The following is a 27,259-nucleotide window of genomic DNA, read 5'->3' as shown; positions in this document are numbered from 1 at the left end:
AGAGCTTGGGTGCAAGGAAGCACCCCAAAGACTTTTACTGTGTGAAGCCGAAGTGCAGCAGCTGTGGCCGAGGGTGCACTGTGGAACCCGCCCCTCTACAGGCCTCCTGTTTGGTGGGGAGCTGTTTGGTGCCCCAGAGGCAGCTGCCCAGCTAGCACCTGTCTGGGGCGTGGGAGTTACAGGGCTCTGCATTGTGTTCTCTTTGACGACCACACAGTAGAAACCAAACTCAGAAAAGCCATCTCCAGGGAAAGACCAAGAGCACCAGGGTGACAGCCCGGCTGCGCCCAGCATGTCCCCTGTCCATCACCAGCCTTTTGCAGTTGCAGTGCAGCAGCCTGGCCACATGCCCATCCCCATCTTCTGTCAGGGGCCCACTGGAGTCCTGTGGGAGTCAGACTGTCACCTGCCTCTCTGGGTTGGCTGAACAGAAGGTGGGAAGGGCCGTAAAACGCCTTCAGAGGCTGGCTTTGCCGGAAGATGGGGTGCTGAAAGGCCTGCAACAGAAGTGCCCCTGGTCTGTGGTCAGATCTGCCCTGGGGGTGGGGCAGGTCCCCTCCCCAAGGGCAGCACTGACCATACCCCAGTTTCCCAAAGCTATTTTTTTATTTTTTAAAAAACAAAAAAGAATTTCGTGACTTATTATGTATTCTACAAAGAACTGAGGGTGCAGAGAGGTGAGAAGTGTTTCAGGATGAAGGCTAATCACCCTAATTTATCATCGATGGTGTGAGGAACTATCCTGTGTTCAGCCGTGCACGTCAGTTTACAATAAGAAAGGAAAGCAAAGAAGGGTGGACAGGCCCTCCCAGCAGGAGGGCTGCAGGGACAGGGATAGGAGCCTTTGGCTGCCCCAGGACCTGGACTCTGACCCAGGAGAATCCAGCCTGAGGCCAGATGGTTTCCTCCGGCCTTCTGGCAGCAACATCTGCAGCAGCTCAGGGACCAAGCAGACAGGTACAGCAGAGGCCCCACGCCTGCCCCAGGCTCCCAGCAGGCAGGAGCACAGCACTTGCTCTCTGAAGTCCCTGAGACTCTGGGCTCTTTAAAATCCTGGCCTGGGCTCTGCATAGCTGTGGTCACTAGGGAAACCAGCAGATGAGGACTGGGCCTCACCAAAGGGCCTAAGCAGACAGTCCCGTCCCCAGGTGCCCCAGTTGGGTTGGAGTGGCTATGAAGGGTACATTGCGATGAGCAGTGGAATGTGGGCGTGCACGGTACTGTTAGTGCACGTTGTGGCAAGGTGAGATTTTCCTAAGTAGAACAATTGCATAACTCCAGGTGAAGGGCCCTTATTTCAGAGCAGCCAGTGGCCGTGTCCTAAAAACACTGGTCTCCAGGATATTGCTCGAACACCTGCTGCAGGTGCAACCTGCTCTACACCCCCAGCCCCAGGGTGGGTCCTCTGTGCCTGCGTGACCCTCACTGGGGCAGATACTTAACCTGCTGCAATGGCAGTCCAGGTGATCTCACCAGGTGGCCTCCAGGTGGGACCTTAAGCAGGGATCAAATCCCTACGCAGGAGGCAGAAAGCAGCAGGAAATGGAATCTGGACACAGAGGGCAGATCTCTGCATGCTCTCCCACAAGGAAGAACTTCTCAGTGCTCGGCTTTGCTGCCACCCTCCTCAGTCGGCCCTTGTCCAGAGTCGAGATTCCTCCATGCCACAGGCCACTTGCCTTCTCTCCAGTCCTTGTTCATGTTAAGTGACTTAAATTTTTGCACAGATGTTCAAATCACACGAGGACATTTGTAAATCGTGGGACAAATTGGAGCATCTCATTCTTTAAGTATCAGCATCCAAACACTGTTACCCTGGTGCTTGTTCTTGTCCACATGTCTCTTCTTTCTTTTTCTGTCTTAGGGTGCTAAGGATGGAACCAGGGCCTCGTGCAAGCTAGGCAAGTGTTCTACCACTGAGCTACATCCAGTCACTTCTCTTTTTTTATCTTTTTTTCCTAAGGTACTACTTTTTGAATAAGTCTTAGACAAAGGTCTGCTTGCTGTCAGCTGGGAAGGCCATGCCAGATGGAGCCCAAAGGAACTCAGCCAGGTGCAGGGCCAGGTATAGGGCCCCTCAGAAAGAGAGGAATGCCTAGGCCTGAGGCAGGAATTGTGGGACACAGAAAAAAGATAGAAGGAGCCTCAAAAGGGAAGTTCCCAGGAGCCCTTGTATTGCAGGAAATCTCCATGAACCTTTGAAATGCAAAGCAGTCATCAGTGAGCCCCGCCTTCCGCCCTTAGCCTGTGCCCTCTGCGGCCTGTGCCCCTGCCTGCCAGAGGTAGCAGGAGGGTTGTGCGTGCCGGGCCAGCCTTAGCCACTTAGCAAGACAGTGTTTCAAAGTGAAGGGCTGGGCGTATGGTTCACAGTCCCCAGCACTCCAACTACACAGGACGGAGAGGGTCATGTGCAAGTGTTGGAGAAACCATGCATGGCCTGTGGACCCTGCCCTGGCTCCACCTTGGCCGGCCCCTAGCCATGGTCCCTGCAGATTGAGCATACACACGGAGGGTTGCCCTCTTCTCTGTGGGAGACGGCATTCTCCCCTGACTGTGCATGTCTTACTTTACTCCAAAAAACGTTTTCCTGAGATAGCCCCCATTCTCCCTCCAGTGCGCCTCTCATTGGTGTGTGCGGAAACTCACATACATCACGTATCCCACTTGTCCTGAGTCAACGCACCCCTTCTCCAGGAATTCCTCAGACCGCTGGTGACAGGCCAGGTCCCGCGACTGACACTTGCCCTCTGAGGCACCGTGGCCAAGCATTGCTAACCTCTTGAAAGCCAGGGAGAGCTGAGTCTGGGGGATGTGGGGAGCCAGAGTGGACACCATCCCCAGCCCTGGCAAGGTCATGATGAAGGGGATCAACTGGGTCAGAGCAGTGTCCAGGGATGAGTAAAGTCTGGATGTAGGTGGCCCCGGGAGAGGAAGGACTGTAACCGGGTCCACCTGATGCTTCGGATGCAGCCCTGGCTGCTCTGCCCTGCAACTGATTCATAAAATGCCTTCTCTGCCTCTCTCCCTGCTCCTCCTAACCTCTCCCTGCTCCTCCCTAATCTCAGGGGAAGCAGGAGTCCTTTCTTCCCCATCCTAGGCAGTTATCTATCTGTCCCTGAGCACACACCCACCACAGGAGCCAAGCCATCCAGACTTGGAGATGACACCAGATCTCAGCAATGACGTCTCCCAGATCAACACGTGAATCACGGCTCCAAAGAGAACACGTGGAGTGCAGCCTTGGAGCCTCCTCTTCAACAGCCCCCGTTCCTGCTGGGGGAACACAGCCTCGCAGCCTCTGGGACAGGGGTCCCCTGTGCTTCTCCTTGGCTGGCAAAGCAATAAACCTTGTTTTTCCTTTTTCTCAAAAGTGTGTCCTCATTTTTGGATTGGCATCAGGGACAAGGACCGAGCATTGGCAACATAAATACCGTGGGAAGCTCTAAGCATGTGTGATCTAATCAGTCCTACATTTAAAACGTCACCAGCAGCCATGAGAAGCACTGCATGTCCTCTGCAGTGCTCTCAAAGCATGCGGCCAGCTGCATGGGACACAATGGCCAGCCCTGTTCTGCTGCCTCCTTCCCTACCCATCTCTGGGAAGGTGTTTCTGCCCCTGCTCACTGGGGCCAGCAGGGCCACTCTGGAGCTGCTGGTGGGGACTGTGCAGTCTCCCCATGTTGTGCCACATACCTACCCCAGGTCAGCTCCAAGGAGACACTTGGCATGGGTGTGCACATGTGTCGAGCCCTCGAGAAGAGTCACAGCTGCCCAGGCTGCAATGTGACCTGATCACCCACTCCTGTCCATGTGTGGCCACCACGCTGCCGGTCCCACTGGGGGTCAAGGGCGGGGCATGCACCGCCTCGGTCAGCCAGGCCTGAGTTGTGTTCCCATGACCTCACCCCACCCACCCTTGCACCCCAGGCAGGGACCTAGCCTGGCCCACCCTTTTCTGGAAGTCTGCATTCAGACTGCAGGCAGGCAGCACACCCTGTGCCTGCCAGGAGCCCTGTGCCTTCTAGGAGTTCCCCAGGGAGAGTTCCTGGGATGGGCATGATGGACCGGCCAGCACAGCCCTATGGAGGGAGGGCCAGGTCAGGAGCAACCAGCCTTGGCCTGTGGGCCACTGACCTCCCTTAGGTCACCTGCTCCCTGTTGCTGCTCTCCCTCCACAATCCAGCTGGTCCTGGCAACAGCTCACCCAGACCATCACCCAGCAGGTCTTCAGTCTGCCTCTTAGGTTCCACCTCCTGTCGCTAGTGTCCACCTAGGGTATTGCTGCCCACTGGACAGAGGCTGACAGTTCTGTTTCACTGCTCAGATTACAGTGGATGCTCCTGGGCAGTGGGAGGCCAGCCCACCCCATGAGCTCCACAGGAGGCCCCCTGGAGCAGCCCCCAGAGGCCCATGGGGAAGGCCCAGGCTTGCTGCACTTCTGGGGTCAGCGGCTGCCAAGGAGACTCTCTCGGGAGCAGGGCCGCAGGACCCTCCACGGCCTCCTGACGAGCTCTTCACAGCAATCACTGGCAAGGGGGCTTCACTAAAAGGCACCCTTCTGTTCCGGAAGGTGGTCGAGGGTGGAGAAGCAGATCCAGGTGCACAGGGCAGCTCCGTGCGTGTGACCAGCCAGGCCTGAGCTGGATTCTTGCAGTCACAAGGAAAAGCCTGGACTGGGGGGAGGGCAAGGTCCTGCAGGACCCTCTATGGAGGACGCCATGCAGGCAGCCACTGCCTCGAGGTCCCACAGGCTGGTCAGGGGAATGCCACCTTCAGGGTAGTACCCCCTGCAACAAACCTGGACCAGCTGGGTGCTGGGAGGGTGCTGAGCCAGTGGACGCTCCTGCACCCTTAGGGCCTGACCCTGTGCAGCCGCCCTGGGACGCTGTGTGGCAGGGACCCCCAGCACTAAAGGTGCATCTCAGTCACAGCCCAGAACTCTCACCCCCACAGACCCAGGACACACAGGACACTCAACAGCCCAAGCTGAACCTGCCCACATGTCCACCAACAGGACAGTGGCGAAGAGAACACGGGAGCCTCCAGCAGAGGGCCCCACAGTGGTGCCGGCAGGACCACGGTGGCACGTGGTGGGGACCCCCGCACAGCCCTGCTGAGGGGCAACACTGTCCACCCATAGCCCAGAGCAAGGAGCCCAGACAGCCTGAGGGCACTAGCTCCCCAGTGGGGTCAGGGCAGGCCAGGGTGAGGGTGTGCTGGACCTGGGCATGAAGCTCACAGGGGCAGACTTGGAACAGGCCTCAAGGGCACGGTGCCTCGTGGGAGGAGGAGGCCCGCACAGCCTGGCAGTGCTGGTGCTTGGCCATGCCCTCCTCGGGCGCTCCTGCCTGCTGCCCTCGCCTGTGTCCTGCGCCGTCTCCCATGGGCACCGCCACCCCGCTTTCCTGGTGGTGGAGACCTGGGTCGTTTGTGACACATACCACTGTTGACAGGAAGGGCAAGCCAGCCAGCTAAGGACAAAAGAACGCACCAGACCAAGTTGTCCCCAACAAAGGTGCCTGCGGCAGGGGCCTGGAGTTCCACACGCAGCACTCCCAGGAAGCCGTCCCTCTGGTCCTGTAAGTATCTGCCCGAGGCCAGCACTGAGCCCGCAGGGCCCCATCGCTCCCTGCACAGCTTGAAGCCTTGCTGGCCAGGATGGAGGCCAGCGTCCACACCCGAGTGTCCTGCTTCCCCGTTCCAGCTCCATGCCCTCTGGCTTACCAACACACCAGCACACACCTGCAGCAGAGGGCGCTCTGAGCCCTTGTGAGCACACTCAACTAAGTATGGAGGAGGAAATGGCCAGCACCTGAAGGCACAAAAGCTGCTTCACGACAGCCCCGGCTCAGCACTGCACACAGCACAGCTCCGTGCTGGGCACACGAGTGGGCCCCAGGTCCAGGGCTCCATCTGGACCTCAGACCTGTGGGGCGGCCCTGGCTCCCCCGCTCTTGAGCCTCATCCCCAGGCCTGTGGTCAAGCAGGCAGCCAGATCTGGGGTGGCATTCCCACCTCCCTCTGGACATCCTCCAGACTCCGCTTCTTGGATAGTCAAATCTGTGTCAAACCACATATTCTCTCCCAAGCTGGCCTGGCCCTGGACAAGCTGGCCCTCTGACCCCCAGAGAAGCCAGAACCTCCTGCTTGCAGGGCTGTGGAAGGGAGGAGCCAGGCTTGGGGAGGCTTCCAAATCCACTGAGGGTCAGAATGCTGTCAATATCCACCCTGTGGATGTAGAATTTCCTGCGCTGTGCTGGCCATGGTCACTGCTCCCAGCTGGCCATGGCCACTGCTCCCAGCACAGCTACGGGCAATTGCTGAGAAATGTCTACACATTTGGACTCTGTTTACCTTTTTTCAGTTTCATTGTTTCTTTTTAAAGACCAGTGCACTGTAAGCATAGGCAGTAGTAGGATTTGTTGGCAGGTGTTTCTGCATAAACACCACACAACCACTTAACCGGTCAGTTTCATCACCCAGTACCTTCATTTCCCTGCTGTCTTTCCTGATGTCCGAGGACACTACACCAAGAGGAGCCCCTGCCCTCACAAGGCCACACATGCAGGTGGAGAGGAATCCACCTCAATAGCTGCATAAAACCCAGTCCGAAATCCAAGAAAACATGGAAAAACAAGGTGATGTGACTCCTCCTAAGGCTCACGATTGCCAGTAACTGACTTCAAAGGTACAGAAGCTGACGAACTACCAGATAAGGCATGGATATTAAAATGATCAATGAATTCCAAGAGAACACAGAAAAGCAACTGAATGAATTAAGGAAATCAGCATAGGATATAAGTGAGAAATTCAATGAAGAGGAGAGATATTGAAAAAGAACCTATCAGAAATCTTAGAAATAAAAGACACAATAAATCAGATTAAATGTTCAGTTGACAGTCTCTCCAACAAGCAGACCATGCAGGAGACAGAATCTCAGACTGGAAGACAAAGTGCCAGATTTGAACATTCAGACAGCATGGAAGAAAACAAGTAACCATGACCAGAACGTGCAGGAACTCTGGGGCGAGGCCACTCTTGGATTTAAGAATCCAAGAATCCATTCCAGATTTAAGAATCACTGGAATCAAAGAGGATTCTGAGAGGCAGGCTGAGGCTCTTCCGTTTTAAAAAGATTTATCTGTTTAATTGCAGTAAATAAAAATGACACAAAGTTTGCAAGAAATCATCACCATTCTAGAGCGTACAGTTCTGTGGCAAGGCTCTGTGGCAAGGCCCCGTGACAGTCACTACTGCCCATATGCAGAAAGTGCTTCTTCCCGGACTGGAGCTCTGCACCCTTACTCCCAACCCCCCACCTCCAAGTCCTGGAGACCTCCACCCTGCCTTCATTCCTGTGGGTGTGACAGCTCTGGGGCCTTGCAGGAGCAGACTTGGACAGCTCTGTCCCTTCCTGACTGATCTGGCTCTCCAGCACATGTTCTCAAGGCCATCATGCTGCATGACATCAGAGTGTCCTTCCCCTTCCATCCATACTGTTCCGCCATGGACACACACTGCGCTGTGCTCGTCTGCTGCCCACTGATGGACAGGCGGTGCCTCCACACCACAGCTGTGTGAATGGTTTGGGCTTAATGAATGATTTCCCCCATCTGGAGTGGTGAGGGGCGATTCCCAAGGGAAAAGTGAAGTGTCTAAAGCGCGTGACTGCCTTTGTAGAGAGCCCCTGGGAGGGACAGGGACAAGCAGTGGCTCTACCTGCTGGCGAAAGCTGGCCTCCCAGGGCTGACCTCCCCCACGCCCCACATCCTGTGGCGTGTGCCAGCATTGTCCGACAAAAGCACTTCACAGTCATCCAAGTTAACCAGCTGCCCCTGCCCAGAGATGGTCAGGCCCACTCAGTGCCTCCGGCATGATCTCTGTCCTATTATTACCCTGGCACAGATAAAGTGACACACAGCTGAGGTCACTCCACACACTGTGGGGAGGCAGGGGTGGGGGCTTTCAGAGTCCCTCAAGGGAGGGGTCCTGGGACCCACCCAGAGAGAGGCACCTCCAGAGTGCAGAACAGAGGTCCTGCAGGGGCCCCCCAGCTCAGAGGAGGGGACATAGGAGCCACACTGGGTCCTGGCACCTGCAGAGTAGCCCTCTAAGTCCAGAGGTGCCAAGGCCCAGGATCCCAGCCAGAAGGACCCCAGATAAGCAAGGACAGCCAGCCCTGCACCTTGAGGGACAGCAGCTCAGCCAGGCAACAGGCCGGCTAAGGACGTAGGTATCAGGAACTGATGTTCCCTGTGGGCTGGTGGCAGCTACTCTCAGCTTCCAAGTGTCCCCTCCTGAGCCTGGGGACAAGTATGCACGCTTGGCCAAGGACACCAACAACCCAGCTGCAGTGTATCGACCAGGTGCCTTCCAAGCTGACTTCCCATCTCCTTGAATTCCAAACTTAAAATTTTGCTTGAAAAACTACAGAAAATCAGTCTTTTTTTCACTTTCTCCTATCGTTCTGTTCTGAGCAGAGGGGTGGGGACAGGTTGCCTCGCTGTGGCCAAGCTGGGGACTCTGGAGGGTCAGTCACCTTGTCCCAACCCTGAGCATTTGGCTTGGATCCCACGAAAGCAGTCAGATGAACACAGTCAAATCCACTGCGATCGACAGAGAAGCATGTCAGTGCAAACGCCACGAGTCATTGATTTCCATTTCCTCGGGGCAGTGAGTTCAAAGCACAGTCGAAAATGGCTCTGGTCTCCCTGCAGCACCCGACAGCACACGCTGCTCACAACTCAGGCCCACACTGACACCCGCTGGCCCGCCTGCCATGCCAAGCCAGCGCCTCCTTAGAGACGAAATCACAAGCCACGAAGGCCCGAGACCAAGGTGCTGAGTGTCCAAAGGAAAGACCTCTTTTCAAAGCCGGGCCGGAGCTGGGGGTGTGGCTCAGAGGCAGAGCACTCGCCCAGCAGGCCACAGGGCCTGGTTCCAGCCCCAGCACCACCGTGAAAAATAAAAATTAAAAATCAAGGCCAACTGAGGCTGCCTGCCTGCCACATGCTGTCCTGGACGAGAAAAGATCTGCCTGTCAAGAAGGCAGAAACCCTGGGAGGCCGATCAACGAGCCCTGAGCTAGGGAGATAGGAGCAGGAAGCTGCTGCGCACTGGCCAGCCTCCCAGGACTCCCGGGAGGGCCACTGCAGACGAGGATGATGCACCGCTACTGCTACAGGCTAGAGGAAGCCTGGACGCTCCCGCCTGGGAGGCCACAGGTGTTTGCTCTGCCAGGTGTCCTGAGCCTTGAACATCACACAAGGCTCCCGGTTAACCTGCGCCACGTCTGTGTTCCTGCACGTCGATTAAATGGACATAACCAAAAACAAACAAACAAAATCAGGTCCATGACGCCAGCTCTGGCCACCCAGAGCTCCTGCCTGAGACAGTCCAAGAAAGGGCAGAGTCCAGGCAGCACTGGAAGGATACCGGCCACGCACACAAAGGAATCAGCCGCCAACCGAGATTCCCACCCAGCAAACACACTCATTCAAAACAAAGGCAAAATCAGGACATTGCCAGGCAAACAGGTGGGGAGGGGCAGAGGTGCATCCCAAGCGATGAATCTGCCCAACTCCAGCTGCGAACGGCACCAAGGAGGGCACCCTGGAGTCTAAACACAGATGCAGACAGGACCAAAGCTACCTACAGCCCAGGAGCACGGAGGAGCAGACCCACCTGCCTCTCAAGTGACAGAAGTCCTACTTACAGTCCACCTGAACAAGTCAGGCCTCTGTTCACACAAGCGCTGGGGCCACAACTCCGAGAATATAGACTGTATGTTGCTAAAGAATACAGCCTTAGCCCAAGGAAGCAAGCGAGAAGATGGCCGGGGCAGGCGCAGCCCCGACACGGCAAACCCACGCTAAGAGGAAGGCACTTCCCCAGGAGCACAGGACCTCGTGGTGCTGTGCACAGGTGCAAAGAGTCACTCGGTGAGGACAGAGGGACTGGGACATGTGACGCAGTGGAGCAGGAGGGACACAGCCACGTGGGCGCCTGGCACCACTGCTCCCACCTCCAGCAGCCCAGAGCCAAGAGGCCATGCCAGCCAGCTTCCAAGACACGGGTAACAGATCGCCATCTCGAGCACAGAGGAATGGAGCAGAAAATCAGTCAGCCTCCGGAGACGAAGCAACACCTTCCCAGAACCCAGGCTGGAGAGGCCACGACGGGCCCCGCGCTGTCCGGAGCCACACCGTGGTGGAACACAACCTGACCAGGCACACACAGCAGTCCAGCTCCAGGAGCCAGCGAACTGGGCCTGGGAGGAGGTGGAGGCTGGGTGGTGCAGCCACAGGCCCAGGACACCTGGAGGCCCAAGGGGCCAGAGGCAGGAAGGAGCCACACACTCCGTGAAAGCCCAGACTGTGCACGCAGACCCACCCCTTCCTCCTCGAGTGTAGGGTGTCCCAGAACCTCAGCACCTGCTCAAGGCAGTGGGGACAGGCGGCTCCATTCTGAGGCCCCAGTCTCCAGGGGACCTGAGAAACTTCAGGACTTGTCCTGGTGAAGGGGCAGAGGAAGTTCTGGTCCCCTCTGCCCTCTTTGCGATGTGCACGATTCAACTAGGAGGTCGCTGGGGTGTCTGGGTTAGGGGGACGTGGCCCCAGGTGCCCAGCTGGCATCTGCCACTTCCGCCCACAGTGTGGCTGGCACCTCCAGGCGTCCTGAGCCACCCACGGCTGCAGGAGGAGCTGCAGCCTGGGCTCTGCTGGAGGGTGACCTCTGGACATGACTGGAGAGGAAGGAAACGAAGGACACAGGCTGAGACCACATTCAGAATCACGGAGCCCTGTCCCGGGCTCTGCACCACTCCTCTGCCCGAGACCTGGCCATGCGACCCCTGCTGCCGCCCTGCTCGGCAGAGGCAGGCTGCGTGTGGCCTCTCTCCAACACCGTAGCCACGACCTGGGCGCAAGGTGCCCGAGTCTGGGGTGGGCTGTCCGGGTCAGCGCCAGCAGCGTCAGCAGGCTCTGCACCTGTGTTTCCCTTCGAGTGAGTCTGGGGGTCCAGCAGCCCTCCCAGCCGCCTCTGCAGGATCATTTCAGGGTGAGGTTCACAAACCACCGTGGAATTGCCTAAAACTGAACTTGGTTGAAAAGCAAGTCCTCCTGTGGGTGACTTTCTGCAGCCCCAGAGCCTTCCAGAATCTTCTAGAACCCACGGCACTTGCATTGTCTCCCTAGGGCACCTAGCTGCTTCTTCCTCCCAGTGAAGGTCAGGGCTCAGGGTTGCTGCCCCCAGGCCACCGGGACAGCAGCCAGCTGGGTCGTCAGTGCCCGTGGTCTGGGAAGCAGGGCCTGGGGCAGGCCGTGGGTCTGCATGAAGATGGACAGGTGACAGCCGAGGGAGGGGCACTGGTAGCCTCCGGGGCCACCCACCAGGTCATGGATGGAGGGTAGGGCGGGGGAAGGCCAGCCAGGCAAGGAGGCTCAGAGGACAATCCTGGATGCTGTGGACATGGCTCCAGTCCCTGAGGACAGAGAGCCATGGTTCCACACGGGCCTTGAGGAAGCCAGACGGCCCAGGTGACCCGCAGGCGCAGGCGGCCAGGCCGCGAAGCCTCGGGAGCCTTCCTGGTTTCTGCTCCACCCACTCGCGTAAGCAGCTGACCTCTGCACTCTGAGACTTGCTCTTCCAATCAGGGCTTGCGACCGCAGCACCCCAGGGCCCCTGCTCGGGCAGCACTGGGCGCCCAGTTCTGGAGGCCACGGGTGGCCGCAGGCCCCTGCGACGATGCAGTGGGTCCTGCAGAAGCCCCTCCCTCTGCGCCACACCTCCCCGCGCGTCACCCACACAGCTGCAGGAACCTGTGGAACAGAGGCCCTGGGGAAAGTCTGGGAACACCTGTGGTGGCCCAGGGGCCCACGACTGCCCAGCCACTCTCAGCCCTGGCATGGTGGCGGTGTCCTCCTGCTGCCCTTGTCTAGTGTCCTCTGTTCTCCTGTCCCTGACCAGCTTCCTCAGACCACCTGTCGCCCCACCCTGGGCCTCCCTCCTCAGTGGCCTCCCCGCCCAGAGCAAAGAGCCACGGCTGGAAGGCAGCGGTCCACCTCCCTCCCGCTCCTTCCAGGAAACAACCATGCCAACCAGCGAGCCCACTCCCAGGCCGGTGGAACGCTGCCACCATGCCGGTCATCCTGGGGCACGGTAAGGGGCTCTTCCACACGGGGGTCCAGCCAGTGAGAAAGGCCGCACGCAGCCCCTCCATTCCCAGGACTCAGCTTCGGAGAAGGCCTGTGCTGCCCATGGAAGTGCCTGCCCACCCTCAGACCTGGAGAAGGACAGCCCCTCAGGCCATGTGGGCCACGTGGAAGCCACGGACGCCCAGGCGTCAGGGGAGGTCCACTCCTGCCTCACGAGCACGGCTCTGGTCCTTGTCCTTGTGCAGAAGGGCCAGGGCGCAGCTTTCTCAGGACAAGGCCCCGCCTCCTACACTGTTAAGAATGGACATGGAATAGGCGACTCGCCCTGGCCCTGGGCAGAGGCCAGCATGTTGCCCATAGTGGGACACCTGCACCTCCGCTGCCCACTGGGCCACACTCCCTCTTGCTTGCATAAGTCCAGTTTCTGTGGCCCACATCCCCCACACATCTCCCTCAGGAGAACTGGGCGCTTCTGAAGTGACCCTTCAGTGAACATTGACCAGAGCTGGGCAGAGAGCCTCAGCCCAGCTCCCGAGTTACGCCCATCACTAGGTGTGGGCAGAGTCCACTGGCGCCACTGAACGCAGGCAAGGCTGCCAGGGCACCTTGCCCACCAGCCCTGCCTCCTTAACCCAGCCCGAGGGTGAGGCTCACGGTCACCATCTCCTGGGGAGGGTCATCGGCTGCCACCCCAGGATGAAAGCTAGAGGGAGGGGCTTTGGCAGACTGGGGGGTGAGGGGCTGTGTTGTGGGCTGGTTCCTAGGCTGTGGACTCTGCAGAGTGAACCTGGAGCCGCGGCCGAGGCAGGGCCTGCCCTCTACCAGGCCTGCACTGGGGCATCTGGGCCTCGCTCTGGTCACAGGGTCTGTGTCAGGCCCCCCTTCCAGAGCTCCTGACCCACCCTCGGCCCACGCTGCCACCCTGTGGTGGCACCTTGCAACAGCAGGGGCTTGCCCCCACCTCCAGGCAGCCCCCCAGCCCCAGAGGACGTGTGCACCACACTGACGGGCCAGGGTCAGGCCCCTCTGACCCCACAGAGGAGACAGATGCTGCCCAGCCCTCCTTCCCACCAGTGGCCACATGGCTATGCTACCCTGTGGGCAGCTGTCTCCCCCTTTACTCCGTGTCCTCTCTCAGCACAGGTCTGGTGGCCAGGGGAGGGAGAAGCAAGGTAGGCCAGGTCCAGGGACTGGGCTTCCAGTCCCCCAGCCCTGGCATCCTGGCTGTAGCAGACCCTGCAGGGGACAGGGCACCAGGTGGAGGGCCTGCTGGTTAGCGCCCTTCCTGTGGGCCACGCCCAGCCCTAGGAGTGGTCTGTCTCCAGATGAGTGTGTCTGGGCTGTGGGCTCACACCACAGGTCCCAAGGCCTCTGAGGTCACAGGTGCCAGCACATGCCAGCACATGCCAGCACATGCCAGGTGCTGCTGCTGCAGAGTACCCCAGTCCCAACCGCCCAGCCCTGGAGGCCTGAGAGCTGCCGTGCCCAGGGCCCCACCATGCCTGCTCCTGCGGGTGTCCCCCAGGAGCTGTGCTGTCCTTGGAAGGCCCTCAGGAGACAGCTCTCAGCGGTGGGCTGGCTGGGGGCCCAGTCCCGCATCTGGATCAGGCAGGGCAGGAGCGGGTGCACAGGCACCCACTTCCTGCAGGCCGGCCTGAGAAGGCCTTGTCCACAGAAGGCAGAGGCCTCACCCTGTTCAGCTAATGGAGGAGACCCAGGCCCACAGGGCCCTCTGCCCCAGCCGCCCACCCCACTGCACATGCACAGGTCCTTCTCTGAGGAAGACAGCCCCAGGCCAGTCAGCCCAGCCAAGGGACAGCGTGGCCCCCCTGGGCCCAGTCCATCCTGGCTGCTTGCCTGAGCACCCCTCAGTTCTGTGACTAGTGCAGGCCTGGTGTACACCAATGAATGGGGGGTGGGCAGAGCCACCACCCAGGGCTGTTGCACCACCTGTTCACGCTCCTCCCTTCCCAGGAGCCCCTCGGGAGACGGCTCTGTAAACAGGGAGCGGGGCCCAGCAACCTCACCACCACGCCCAGGACCGTCCCTTGCCTCCGTTTGCCCAGGAACGTGGTGCTGCCCCTGTGGTGCACCATCTAGTCCAGGGGGAGGAGAAAGCTCTGGTTGCTAAGCAATGAGATGGTGGCATGGAGGCGTCCAGGGCCCCAGGGAGGACTCAGGTGGCTGGCGGAGGGGGTGCAGCAGAGACTGGCAGAGGTGGCTGCTGGGAGGGAGACAGCCAGGTGAGCAGTTAACAAGCACTTGCCTGGAGAAGCAGAGTCCAGCACTGGCCACGGAGCTCAGAGACCTCACTGTGGACCCTGGAGAAACTGTTGGGGGACCAAGTAGGGGGCTCTGGGTGGAGCAGAGGCTTGGGGCCGAGCGGAGACAAGCAGGACCTGCTGCCCCGCACCTCCTCTGGGACCTCTCCTGGCTCCCGCAGTGAGCCCCCTGGTGCCCTCTCTCTTCTCATGAGGCCACACCCTGTGGGACGGGCACCACCTCATGACCCTGCTTGGCTCTGATTTCTCTCTACAGGACTCGTGCTGGGAGTGAGGGCTTTGCCCATGAGTCTGGGGACACAGTTCAGTCCACAGCAGCTGCAGCAAGTGGGAACTTCTGTGGGTTTTCCAAGGTCCCCTCACAGTCCAGCCCTGTTTCTCCACCTGGTGCCCTTGGTTGGCTTCCATGCTCTAGGTGTGTGGCAGATGCCATTGGCATCTGTACCCTGCTTGGTCTCCACCCAGTCGGGCACCTTCCCAGCGCTGCCCCAGGGCCTTGGTGCCTGCAGAATGTGCTCAGAACCACAGGGAGCCCCCTGGACAGAGTCCCGGGCCTCTGCATGCAGCCCCCCTGCCCTTGGCACCCTGGAGGGGCCTGTCACAGAAGGGGGCTTCTGTAAGGGCATCCAGAAGAGCGTGACTCTTCTAACCTCAAGATGGCGAGACGACCACACCTCTCCCTGCCGGTTACTCCCATCGTTTGGCCACAGTGGGCAGCGGGAATCTAGCCACAGGAGAGGGGCCTGCAGCGCAGATTGGGGCAGACACACAGAGAAGACCACACAAAGGGATCTGTCTGAGAGCAGACACCTGCTGGACGCAGTGGGCAGGCTGTAGGCCAGCGACTCGGGAGCCAGGCAGGAGGATGGCCACTCCCAGGCCAGACCCTGTCTCAAAAGAAAATGTGAAAAGGCCCGTGTGGCTCAGGGGTGGAGCACCCGGCTCCATCTCCAGGGCCAAACCAAAAGAAGGCAGACCCCAGGGCTTCGCACATTCGGGAGTGTGGGCACCTGTCATTCGACACCTGTCTGCTTCCAGAGTCAGATCCCAGCCTGGGCACTCTGAAAGCCAAAGGTGAGGACGTGAGGAGGTGTGTGAAGCCTTTCTGCAACAGCTTCTAGCAGGAAGCCAGAGTCACTTCAAATGCCCTGCCCGGGCTTCCTGTCTCATGCACCATGATGACCTGCAGGTCCACTCCAGCTCTGAGTCCTGCAAAGTCTCTGTGTCTGGTGACCACCAACACTGACCACAGCACTCGGCCACACACGAGTCCAATAGTTGGGATTCAATCCCCACTGCTGCCTCCCTGGCAGCCACCAGGTCACACTGGGACACCCGGTGGCACTGCCTGACTGTAGGGCCAGTGGCATGAAAAGCTGGCATGCACTTGCCTCAGTGCTGGTGGGACCTGCACCCACAGGGGGAGTCCTGGTGCACGGCCTGCAGAGGAAATCTGGACACCCCTGGAGGACTGGAAAGAAGCCAAGGCTCACTGGGGTCACCCAGAGGACCGCTGGACAGGTGCTCGCAGGGCCCTGCTGCCTCTTCTCAATGTCTGTGTTTGGCTGGTGTTGCAGTGACTTGCTTTTGGGTGTGTGTGCACATGGGTGTATGTGGGTGGATGTGCACGTGTGTGAACACCTGTGTATGGATATGTGCACACATGTTCATCTGTGCATGTGGGTGTGTGAGGGGGGGAGTACACACGTGTGCAAGTGGTGTGCATGTTGTATATAGGTTATGTGCACATGTGTGTACGTATGTGCACGTCGGTGTGAGGTGTGCACATGTGTGTGCATGTGGGGGGCAGGTGGGTGCACGTGTGTGGTTGTGTGTGTGGTGTGCGGGAAGTGCATAGACAATGCACGTCTTTAAATGAGGCATTTGCTGATCCACTGAGTGCTTCCTCACTGCTGGGCCAGGTGCTGGGTGGCGCTCAGACACTGTCCTGGATGGCCATGCGTCCTAGGAGAGGCTGGCACACGGCTGCAGCACCTGGCCAGCCCTCTTCACAGAAGCCTGAGCAGAGCCCTCACCCTGGGCTGGCAGGTGGCAGTGGCAGCGTGGCGAGAGGATAGGAGAGCAAGCATAGGTGGGGCTGGCACTGCAGGCCCATCATCCTGGGATCCCGGTCAGGACCCACCTTCTCCGTGTAGCCTGTGTGGCCAAGGACAGTCTGTCCACGGACTCTCCCTGTAGTCTCCAGGGAGAGGCGGCCACGGGGTCACCCCTCCCCTGAGTCCTGACTGGGGTGCCCCTGCTGGAGCCCCATGTGTCCAGCTAGGGTAACTGGGGCAAAGCAGAGGCTTCTGGCCCCAGGAGAGCTAGATGCAGGACGCAAATACATGTGCAATCCCCTCCTGCCTCTGGCCCTCCGACAAAGGATGTTATTTGAGACAGGAAGGTCCCTGGGCAAGCTGCCTGTAAATGCACCTTGCAGAGAGTAATTCAGATTAAAAAGGACCCTTCCTGGAAGGGCTGCCTTGGTGTGAATTGATTCAATCAAGTTGGTATCCTCCGGAAAGGAGCTGGGGCCAGGCCTCCGCCCTCTGGTCTGTCTCCAGGCCCAACCTCCTGACTGCACTTCTTTTTTCTTCTTCTAGGTGTTTCTGTATTGTGGTAGAATATAATAACATGAAATTAACCTTTTTTTTCTGTCTCTCTTTAAGGTACTAGGGATTGAGGCCAGGGACACTGTACTACTAAGCTTCACACCCAGTCCTTTTTATTTTGAGAAAGAGTCCTACTAAGTTGCCCAGGCTAAATAGAACCTGCCACCCTCTTGCCTCAGCCTCTCCTATAGCTGGGATCACAGTTGTGGCCACCACGCCTGATTTTCTTTTCTTTTTAAAAGACTGAATCTCCTTGTCATGCAGACTGGCCTTGAACTTGCAATTCTCTTGCCTCAGTCTCCTGGATAGCTGGGACCATAGGTGCATGCCTCATCTTAGCCATTCCTAAATGACAGGTCCAAGGTCGCACCTGCAAAGCCTGTCCCACAGGCTAAGACTGGAACTCTGCACCCATCGACACACCAGTCCCTGGCCACCTCCATGCCACCCCCTGCCTCTATGCACGTGACAACTCCAGGGACTGAGATGTCAGAATTTCCCTCCTTTAAGGCTGAACATGCTCCACTGTATGAACTGTCAAAAGACACAATCGCCACACACTCAGCGACAGCACTCAGCTTTGACTCCTGACTCAGAACCAGAGCCGACACTGTGAGAACAGAATCCCTCGGCAGCACAGAGCAGTGGGCACTGCAAGGTGGGACGATGACAGAACAGAAAGCCTGGCCAGTCCCCCTCGGATCATGCTCTTTGACAGCAGAAGCATCAGGGACCTCCTGCCTGGTCAGCTGGCGGGAGACTGGAGCCTCCTGCTTTCAGGGAACCCTGTCTGTTGGGACCTGCCTGCTTCCTTCCAGCCCCAGTCTGAAGGTGTGGTGCTCAGTAGGGGTGACCCAGGTGCAAGGGGTCCTCAGCCCGTGACCCTGTTCACTGGCCCACACACTGGCCCACCAAGCAGGGCTGCCTCCTCTTTGCCAGTGTGGCCTCTGCTGTGCACTGGGCATCCTGCTGCCCACCATGTGGCATCCTGGGTGTGTAACTGTGAGGTGGACAGTGCTCCTCTGGGCACGTGTGATGACCGCCAGGCTGCTGGACAGGGCAGCTGCACGGTGAGCAAAGCCCTACTCTGGACACATCCTTGACAGCATCGTCTTCCCCCTTTGCCCACAGCCATTGAGTGCTAGCGAGGGGCTCGCTGTGGAGCCCAGGCTGCGCTGCCCTGACCACTGGTGACACAGGCATCTTCTTGGGCTCATCAGCCATCTGTGACTCTTGGAGAAATGGCTACTCAAGTCCTTTGCCTGCTGTCGGTGCATCTGGGTTCTGGTTACATGTGGAAGCCCTGGAGAGTCTGGATAGCAACCTCATCAGATTGTGATTTCCAGGTATTTCACCCCATTTTGTGGGTCCCTTGCATGAATCAGAAGCCTGTGTGTGCATGTGTGGACATGCGCATGTGCCTTGGGACCCAGGGACGCTCTTCTCATGTTTCGTTTTGAGAGGGTCTTGCTCAGTTGCTTGGGGCCTTGCTAAGTCAACCCAGACTGGCTCTGAGTTCCGGTCTTCCGGTCGAGCGTCCTGAGTGTCTGGGATCACAGGCGTGCAGCACCTTGCCCGTCTCTGTTTGTGCTGTTACCTGTGCCGGCATTTACGTACCCTGGCTGACACCTTCACATAGCAGCTGATCACACACATCCAGAGCCCCCAGCTCCATGCCCTTGTTGGCAGGGCTCAGAGCTCGCCAGGTAGCCTGCTCTGGGGCTGTGGTCTGCCCGACCTCACAGTGGGTTTGAGAGGGAAGCATGCCCACTGAACACAGGTGTTCTCAGGTGATCTCAGGTGTTCATTTTCTGTGTGGACCCAGACCAAGAAGACGCTGAGAGTTGGGATCACCCAGCAGAGCCCCCGATCCTGCCATAGACAAGACCCCTAACTCACTCCAGGTGACTGTGCTCTTCTCTCTCTTGGACATTAATGCCTTTAAAGAAAGTTCCAATGCATAAGGGAAGTAGACGTCTCTGAACCCGGGCCCAGAGCAGTGGAAACAGGAGACAAAGCAGGCAGCAGGCCCGGGGGAGAGGTAGTGCAGTCCAGCCTGATCTCGGTAAGCCGAGCAGAGCCACAACGGCAAGGGCCCTTTAAGGGGTGACAGATAGGGGCCTGCCCAACTCCGCCAAGATCTGGAGGCAATTTACAGGTTACCAGGAGGGCCAAGCACCATGAAATATTTAAGCAGAAAGAAAACGGAGTCTGCCCAATGGCAGCCGGGTTCCAGACACAGAGCCAGCACCCTCAGCTCCCAGCATCCAGCAGGACAGAGGCAGCCACCAGCCCCTGCTCCTGCAGGAGGGAGGCCTGGTGCAGAGACCCAGGACCTGGGAGGACATCAACTGACACTGGACCACCTGGCCTGGGAGGTGGTCGCCCAGGGACCAGGACAGAAACTGAGGGTCAGGGTCTTATTCTGTGTCTGGCAGGGGCAGGTGCCTGAGGACAGTCCTAGCCCCACCCTGCTCAGCCTCCAGGTCCCCAAATCCCAGACCATGGCGCAGGAGCCCCTGTACATGTCTCTGACTTGGAATTGTCCTCCACGGGAGCCACTTCCAGGGCTCAGACAATGTGAGCACAGAAAGTCAGAGCACTCCACAGAGACACACACAGACCACACGAGACACAAGCAGAGACACACAGACAAATTAAATGGACCTACGCAGATGGCAGGGAGACTCAGGCAGACACTCGGGCAGAGAGAGAGACACACCCAAACCACATACCCAATACATGCACGCAGGACACACAGAGACCACACAGGCATGCACAGACACACAGGGATGCATGTATGCAGCACACAAGAACACAACGCCAAGAAACCCCAGCCTGGCCTCTGGAATCCGGCACAGGCGGGGCGTGTCCTCCGGGAGCTGGGTTTCCGCTGAGTGGTACCTGTCTCAGCCCCCACACTCAGGTGGCTGTCTGGCGTCCAGAGTGCTGAGCTCCAGGCTGACCCTCCAGGTGCAATTACCAGAGTCTGCAGGATATGTGCCCGCAGCAGCCATAACATCAACGGAATCGAAGGCCAACTGCCAATCAGGGCTCTACCCTGGTCCGTCCCAGTGGGTGAAGCCGCATGGAAGCCAGCAACCCTAATGCCAGGGTAGGGAACCCGCCTGCCCCCAGAGCACAGCCCGAGGCAGTCTGAGACTGGAAGGTAAGGCCTGCTCAGTCCTGCCTGCCATCGCCCCTTGTCCCTATCCTGGAGGACTGTCCTGCACATGGTTCTCCTTGCTCTGGGGGCCTCTCCTGTCCTCTTCCCTTCTGACCTGCCATGCTCCAGGTGGCTGTGTGTCCCATGCCCTGTAGCTGGATCTGGGATGCTGAGGACTCAGGAGCAGTCCTGGACACAGGGAGGAGAGGTCCCCCCCAGGCACGTGCGGCATTCCGAGCCCTGGTATTCCTGGGCCCCCTGTGCCCAGTTCTGTCCTGCTCAACCTGGCACTCTGGTCACCTCCCCTTGCCCTATCACCCTGGCCTCTGCCCCCATGCTCCCAGAAAGCACAGGCACTTCCAGGAGCAGGGAGTCACACCTGGCTGCAGGTGTGTGGCAGGCTCACTGCCATGCCTCTGGTGGGTGCCAGACACACTCAGCAAAGCAAAGAGAAGGATGCTGGTGGCACACGGTGGAGACCTGTGTCACCGTGGGCCTGATCTGCCAATCCAGGACCCACGTCCATATACCTCTGCAGAGCGCAGGGAGATCTGCCACCACGCACCAGTCAGCCATCACAAATAGGCCAGGTTCCCACCAGTGGGGGAGGGCCATGGAGCAGCAAGAGGCCGGGCACTGACTCCACAGTAGGAGCCTGTGAGCCAGGAGGCCTGGCGACCTCAGAGGATCAGAGGACTCACCTCAGTCGCCTGCCCCACATCTGCAGTCAAAAGGTCAGCTCAGGGCAAATGCCCCACCCAGTGCCCAGCTTCTGGCATGGCACCCAGGGTGGACCAATAAAATCTTTGTTTGTTTTCAAAACTTAGTTCACATTGTCTTAATGATAGCATCAAATAACAGGTCTTCTGTCCCCACGACCTGGGCACAACACAGGATTCTCTGACTGAGCACTGGCTGGGGCCATCACGCAGCTCCACACACAGCTGGAGCCAGGTGTCCACAGACAGGCCTCCGTTCCCTAGCCATGCACAGCCCAGCTGGGACCCCACAACCCCAGGGCTGGTCCTCTGCCCACCAGTGAGCAGCTGGCAGAGCCCTGGGCCCTCCAGCCAAGGTCAGAGCACCTGCCCTCAGGGAGGGATGGTGGGGGGGAGTGAAGAGGCATGGGGCTTCCTGGTCCCAAATAGCCTGTTTCCACCTGCTGTGTCCAGGTGGGGCATGGCCCCTCACCAGCAGGAGGACACAGACATCACAGCCCCAGCGGGGAGGGAGGACGAGTCATTGCCTGCCACTGTCCCAAGCCACACGTGCCAGCATGAGGGGCGCTGAGGGCAAGGGCAGAGGAGCCAAGAGACGGGGGACCTGCAGTGTTAGACTGGTCCCTATCCCTGCCCAGGGTGGGTGGACAGTAGCCCTGGGCATCAGTTCCAGCCAGGAGGCAATATTGAGCCCTGGGGAGGAGCGTGGGGGAGCAAGCGATTCCTGATCAGGGTCAGTGTGGAACATGGGGAGTGGGGCACACCCCCTCCATGGAACTCAGGGGGCCAGACACTGCCCTGGAGGGTGGGCTGCCGCCCAGGGAGCAGTGTGGAGGGCCACCGCTGCACCTGGAGGCCCTCCCTGAGCTGCTCCACTTGGACTCACCCTCGCCCTCTCAGGAGGCCCTGCAGACCTCCGTTGTTCAAGCAGGACCTACAGGGCCTAGAGCCCGAGGTCCACACCAGTGCCTCTGACCCGGGCCAGTGGGTGGCCTGGCCGATCGTGGACGTGCTTCTTGGGTTCCACAGAGAAAATCCAAAGAAGTGTGTCCCTGGGTGAGTAGGCAGATGCTACTAGGTGTCCTTGCTGCCGTTTCAGGATTAGGGGGTGGTCCCAGCGCAGCAGCTGTGGGAGGGCTGGGGAGAGGGCCCTGTCCTAGGCGGGAACCTCAGGATCCAACAGGCGCCACGGCTCAGGGCTGAGGGTGACAGGAGGGCCCGAGAGCCAGCCTCACCAGCAGGACATCCACCCTGTGTCCACTGCGCCCCTGATACAGAGGTCAGAGTCGGGGCAGACTGAGACACCATCCACTCCGCAGCCATCAGGACCCCAGGGCGGTCCTGGGGGCAGGGCCTGCACACACCTAGACCCAGACACAGAGACACACAGACACACAGGCACACACACACCTAGACCCAGACACACAGGCACACACACACCTAGACCCAGGCACAGAGACACACAGACACCTCGACACAGACACAGAGACACACAGACACCTTGACACAGACACACAGGCACACACACACCTAGACCCAGACACACAGGCACACAGAGATACATTGAGACACAGATACAGGCACACACAACACACAGACACACACAAAGAGACTCATACACACTACACACCCAGAGACACATATACCACCACAGACATACACACAGGGACGCACACAGAGACACACACAAAGAGACATACATCACACACACACACCAGACCCCGGAGTGCCCAAGCGCACACCAGGAGGCGGCTGCTCAGATTTCATGGTGAAGGATGCTCCCCCAGCAGAGGCCTAGCTGAAGAGGAGTCTCAACTCCCTGCGCTGGCGGCCCGGGGCAGAGCTGCCCTCACTGAGGCCCCCACATGGGTGCACACGGGACCACGGCGTGACACAAGTGCACACGGGACCACGGCGTGACAGGTGCACACGGGACCGCGGCATGCCTCCCAATGGAGGCTTTGAGATGGACAGCCTACACCTCCCCCGACCGGGGCAGGGCGAGTTGTCCTGGGAGGACCTGCCACTTGTCACACGATGTCAGCCTGGCTCTGGAGCTGCCTGTCCTGTCCAGGAAGGGCAGGCGGGTAGCACCTCCCATGGGACCTGGTGTGCCCCCGTGTGGGCAGTGAGTGGTCAAGAGCCACCATCCTGGGCCCCCACATCAGGGATGGCCAGGGAGGAACACATCTCAGTTCCTCCACATCAGAGTGCCTGAGCTCTGGAGCCACACAAAGTCAGAGTGCTGAGCTGGGCAGCGGTCACTTCAAGAAAGGGCAGCCAGCCAAGTGTCTCTCAGAGGACGGTGATGTCCCACTCACTACTCCCACCGAGGCCTCCCTGACCCAGGGGTGGTCACATCAAAGGTCCCCTGGCCAGGACAGGAGCCCCCTTCCTTGGTGTCCTGGAGGTGACTTGGTCTGGAGGGCGGGAGGTTGAGTAGTGAGATCGGAGGGCACCTGCAGGAGCGGTCACCACCACTCTCGGCGACAATGTCCCCACTACTGCTTCTACAGACTGCAGGGCAGGGTCAGGGCAGGCAGCCGTCAGGAATCGGCCGGGCTCATGGTGGGGGGGGGGGGGGGACCAGGGACATTACTGCGACGCCGTAACCCCCTCCCCCCGCGACACACAGCCGTCCCCAAGGCCGGGGACAATGGTCACCTCCTGATGCGATGCGCGGGCAGACGCAGTGAGCCCCTGGCGCGGCTGCGCTGCAGACGGCGGGCTGCAGCAGGTGCGACCCTCGAGGGTATGCCCCGCCGGCCCGCACCTACCTACCGTAGCGGCTGGGCTCGCGGCAGTAGCGCAGGATGGGCAGCGCGTCCACGCCGGCGCAGGGGTCGGGGTCGGGGTCGGGGTCCGGGCGGGGACGCTGGCTGCTGCCGTCCCGGGCCGCGAGGCCAACGTCCCCCGCCCCGCCCGCCGCGGGGGTCACCACGAAGCGCAGGGACATGCTGGCGTCCGAGGGTGGGCGCAGAGATGGCTGCGGGATGCGCGCTGGGGCTGGGCGGCCGGGTCTGCGGCCGGGGCGGGGCGGGGCGATCGCGGGGCGGGGCGATCGCGGGGCGGGGCGATCGCGGGGCGGGGCGGGGCGGGGCGGGGCGGGGCGGGCGGGGCGGCGGGTGGGGACTGCGAGTCCTGCCCACGGAGACTGAAGCTTTGGTCTTGAGGCCAGTGGCGTCCCCTCAGTGCCACGTCGGGGTCGCACTTCGTGGCTTGGAGATGCCTCCATTGCCAGGGACCCCGGGTCAGGGAGCCGCTCAGAACCTGGTGGGAGGGACCAGCCCCCGCATGGGCGCGCTGAGGCCAGGAGCTCTGATCCCGGACAGGGTGAGCCGGCTGGGACCAGCGATGTTGCCCACGAGGGCCAGCACCTGAGATTCTGGCAGTGAACCAAGGGGAAGCCTGGCTGACCACTGGGACTGGGAAACGGCGCCCTCTGTGCCAACATCCCCGACTCAGACCTGGGGGTACCTGAACTTAGCCCCTGGGCCCAGGTGGCCCCCTCTGGACCCGATCCTGGGTAGGAAGGCCCCTGGAGAACAAGGGTAGAGGCAGAGGTGAGACTTCAGGACACTGGAAATGGGGCACCAGCTGCTCAGATCTACTTTGGTGCAGACCTTACCTTATTTACACAGCTCGGTGATACCTTACATCCATGCCCCAGGGCCTCCCTGTGCTGGCCCTGTGATGACAGCAGGCAGAAACCCCAGCCTTCCTAGCATACCTTTTAGAGGGGAGGCAGAGATAAAAACCCTTAGGCAAACAAAGAAGGAGCAACAACTGAAATTAGGTGTTAGGGAGACCCTCCAGGTGAGATCCAAACAATGGCAACTACAAGTAAGCAGTCAGCTGTGTGTAGCTTCCATCCACATGCTGGCCTCATGGTGCAAGATAACTGCTCTTGGTCCAGCCACCGCCGCTGTATTCTAGCAGTAGAGAGAAAATAAGGGAAGAGCCAACAGCTGCTCCCTCCAGGGCACGCAGCACCTCTGCTTGTGACATTAGCTATGTGGCCATGCCTCGTGAAGAAACCTGGAAGATGTGCCCAGATAGTGTTTGGGCACTAGGGAGGAGGCATCAGAGGTTGGATCTGGAGGGCATGTCTAGCCCAGGAGGAAAGGCCAGGGGTTTTGTTTTGGAGACCCAGGCTCCTTTTTCTGGAAAACCCTCTCACCATTGACCCACCTGCATTCACTTAGCATCTAGAAGAGGGGAATCAGGACACAAGTTCTCACAGTGAAGGACACCTGTCCACATCTGCTCATACCCACTGACACCTGCCTGCACCTGCCCACACCTGTCTGCTCCTGCCTATACCTGCCTATGCCTGCCCAGACCTGCCCACACTCACACAGGCCCATACTCATCCACACCTGCTCATACCCACTGACACCTGCCCACACATGCCCACACCTGCCAACACCTGTCTATACCCACCCAGACCTGCCTAGACCCGCCCAGACCTGCCCACCTGCCTTTACCTGCCCACAGCTGCTCACCCCTGCTCACCCCTGTTCACACTTGTCCACACCTGCCCAATCTGTTCACACCCACCCAACTACCCACACCTGCCCACACACACACACAGGCCCATACCCACCCATACCTGCCCACACGTGTGCACACCTGTCCACATCTTCTTGGGCTCTTCTGGGGACTGTGTGGAATCTCTCTCCCTCCCTGGCTTCTTAGTTCCTTTCTAGGCCATCCCTACCTGTTTCCGCCCAGAAGAACGTGTGGACCGTGGCTTCGAGTCCCCCCAGTGCACTGGTGCTCTGCTGGAAGGGCCTGGAAGCACTCACAGATGATGGAGGGCCTCGGTCAGCCGGTGACTCTCCTGGTTTGCAGGCTCCCCGTTGAGGTCACTGGCGTTGGCTCACTTTTCCTGCCACCAGCTGGATTCTGCAGCCGTCCTGATTCAGAACAAAGCAAGGCTGGCTCTTCTGTTTCCTTGTGACCTGGCCGTGTGGAATCCCAGGTTTCTCCCAGGCTTTCCTGGCGGCATGGGTGGGGAGAGCACTGCCTTCCAGGTGGGTCTCCATTCCCACCTCCTGCAGTTTGCAAGGGATTTTTTTTAGCCTATAGACAATGACAGCTGTGTCCTTTTCAACCCTTTGTTCTTATCCTGGAGTTTCCTAGAGATTCCAAGGCAGTATTTAACCCTGCTGGCCAGCAGTGCTGCCGCCTGCTCTGGGCTGGCGGGAGGAGGTCCTGGTGTCTGTTGCCAGGGGCGCTGGTCAGGACGTGCGTGCCGCGTGCTCTGCTCTGCGGGGCAGGCCCTGGGCCCTCCCGTTAGCCTCGGAGGGAGCTCACAGCACAGTTCCTCCTCTGCCTCGACCTTCTCTCTCTGGATTCAGGGTGCCTCAGGACACCAGCCTGAATTTCCAGCTTTCATTCCAAAATGTCGAAACCTGTCCTGTCCAGCCACACTGTCTGCTGCCCTGGCCCTCATTCAGTGGTGTCCTAGGAATTTGGGAAGTTCGTACAAACCACCAGCCACACTGACAGCCCAGAAGACTTGCTCCCTGCATCCCAACTTTGGAGGTCCCTGCAAGGGCCGCCCTGGGCCTCAGACCCCTCTGGGGCTGGGCATGGGTGGGGCCCAAGGCCTGGGAAGCCCAGTTTGCCCTGGCCATTGCTGTATTGGTATGAGAGAAAATATATTAAATATTCTGTTCTTTAAACTAATAACACAGGAAAACCGTCCACACTGACCCCTGATTTGGAGCAGTGTGTGGGGTGAGGATGGAGATCCTGGAAGGCAGCGACCTCAGGGAGCAGGAGGCGAGGGCGCGAGGCAGGCAGGGGACATAGGAGCCACAGGGTGGGGACAGGACCAAGCAGTGCCGTCCCACCCTTTCCCCGCGGGCAGCCATTGCTCCCTCTCACTTACTCCTCCTGCCATCACTGTCTGACTCTCTCTGAGTGAAGAAAACTTTGAAGAGTAGATATTTTCCTCTGAAAACAGCCTTGGCTCTCAGTGCCGGCCACCTCTGCCCCCTCTAATTACTCAGTCTCGCTGACCCAGGGGCCAGCACCCGCCTGGTATTTCACCAGTGGTGGTCGGACGGTGCCTCTGCGAGGTGGCCCTCCCCCTGCGCAGCTCAGCTGGGAGACTCAGGCCGATGGTTAAGACGCCCATCCCGGCTCCACAGACGCCCAGGACAGGCCCCGCGGAGCTCTCCAAGCCAGACTCCCATGTGCTCCCCGGGTGGCCCTGGGGGCCACTCAGGCGGTGGGACCTGGGTGTGGGCACAGGTCAGAACAAGCCGCAGGACCAGAACACCCCCTCCTGGCCAGGCGTGGGCAGGAGGCCTCT

At 59.5% G+C, this 27,259-nt stretch overlaps 1 protein-coding gene across 2 annotated transcripts in view; it reads right to left on the bottom strand.

Annotated features, from left to right (window-relative positions):
• SLC12A7 (solute carrier family 12 member 7) overlaps window positions 1–23,903 on the bottom strand; it is a 67,966-nt gene extending 44,063 nt beyond the window's left edge. Inside the window, exon 1 of one of the 2 annotated variants that reach the window (XM_079144522.1) lies at window positions 23,716–23,903. In XM_079144522.1, coding sequence (XP_079000648.1) covers window positions 23,716–23,890 — 175 coding nt within the window. In that variant the 5' untranslated portion in view covers window positions 23,891–23,903. Of the gene's footprint in view, window positions 1–5,491; window positions 5,537–23,715 lie in introns of those variants that run through there. The other variant, XM_079144524.1, reaches the window with a different exon arrangement.
• Window positions 23,904–27,259: the final 3,356 nt, after the last annotated feature.

The sequence above is a fragment of the Sciurus vulgaris genome, assembly GCF_902686455.1.
Source record: "Sciurus vulgaris genome assembly, chromosome: 6".
NCBI classification, from domain to species: domain Eukaryota; kingdom Metazoa; phylum Chordata; class Mammalia; order Rodentia; family Sciuridae; genus Sciurus; species Sciurus vulgaris.
Note: the sequence above shows the minus strand (reverse complement) of the source record. Positions and strands in the feature narration are given on the sequence as shown.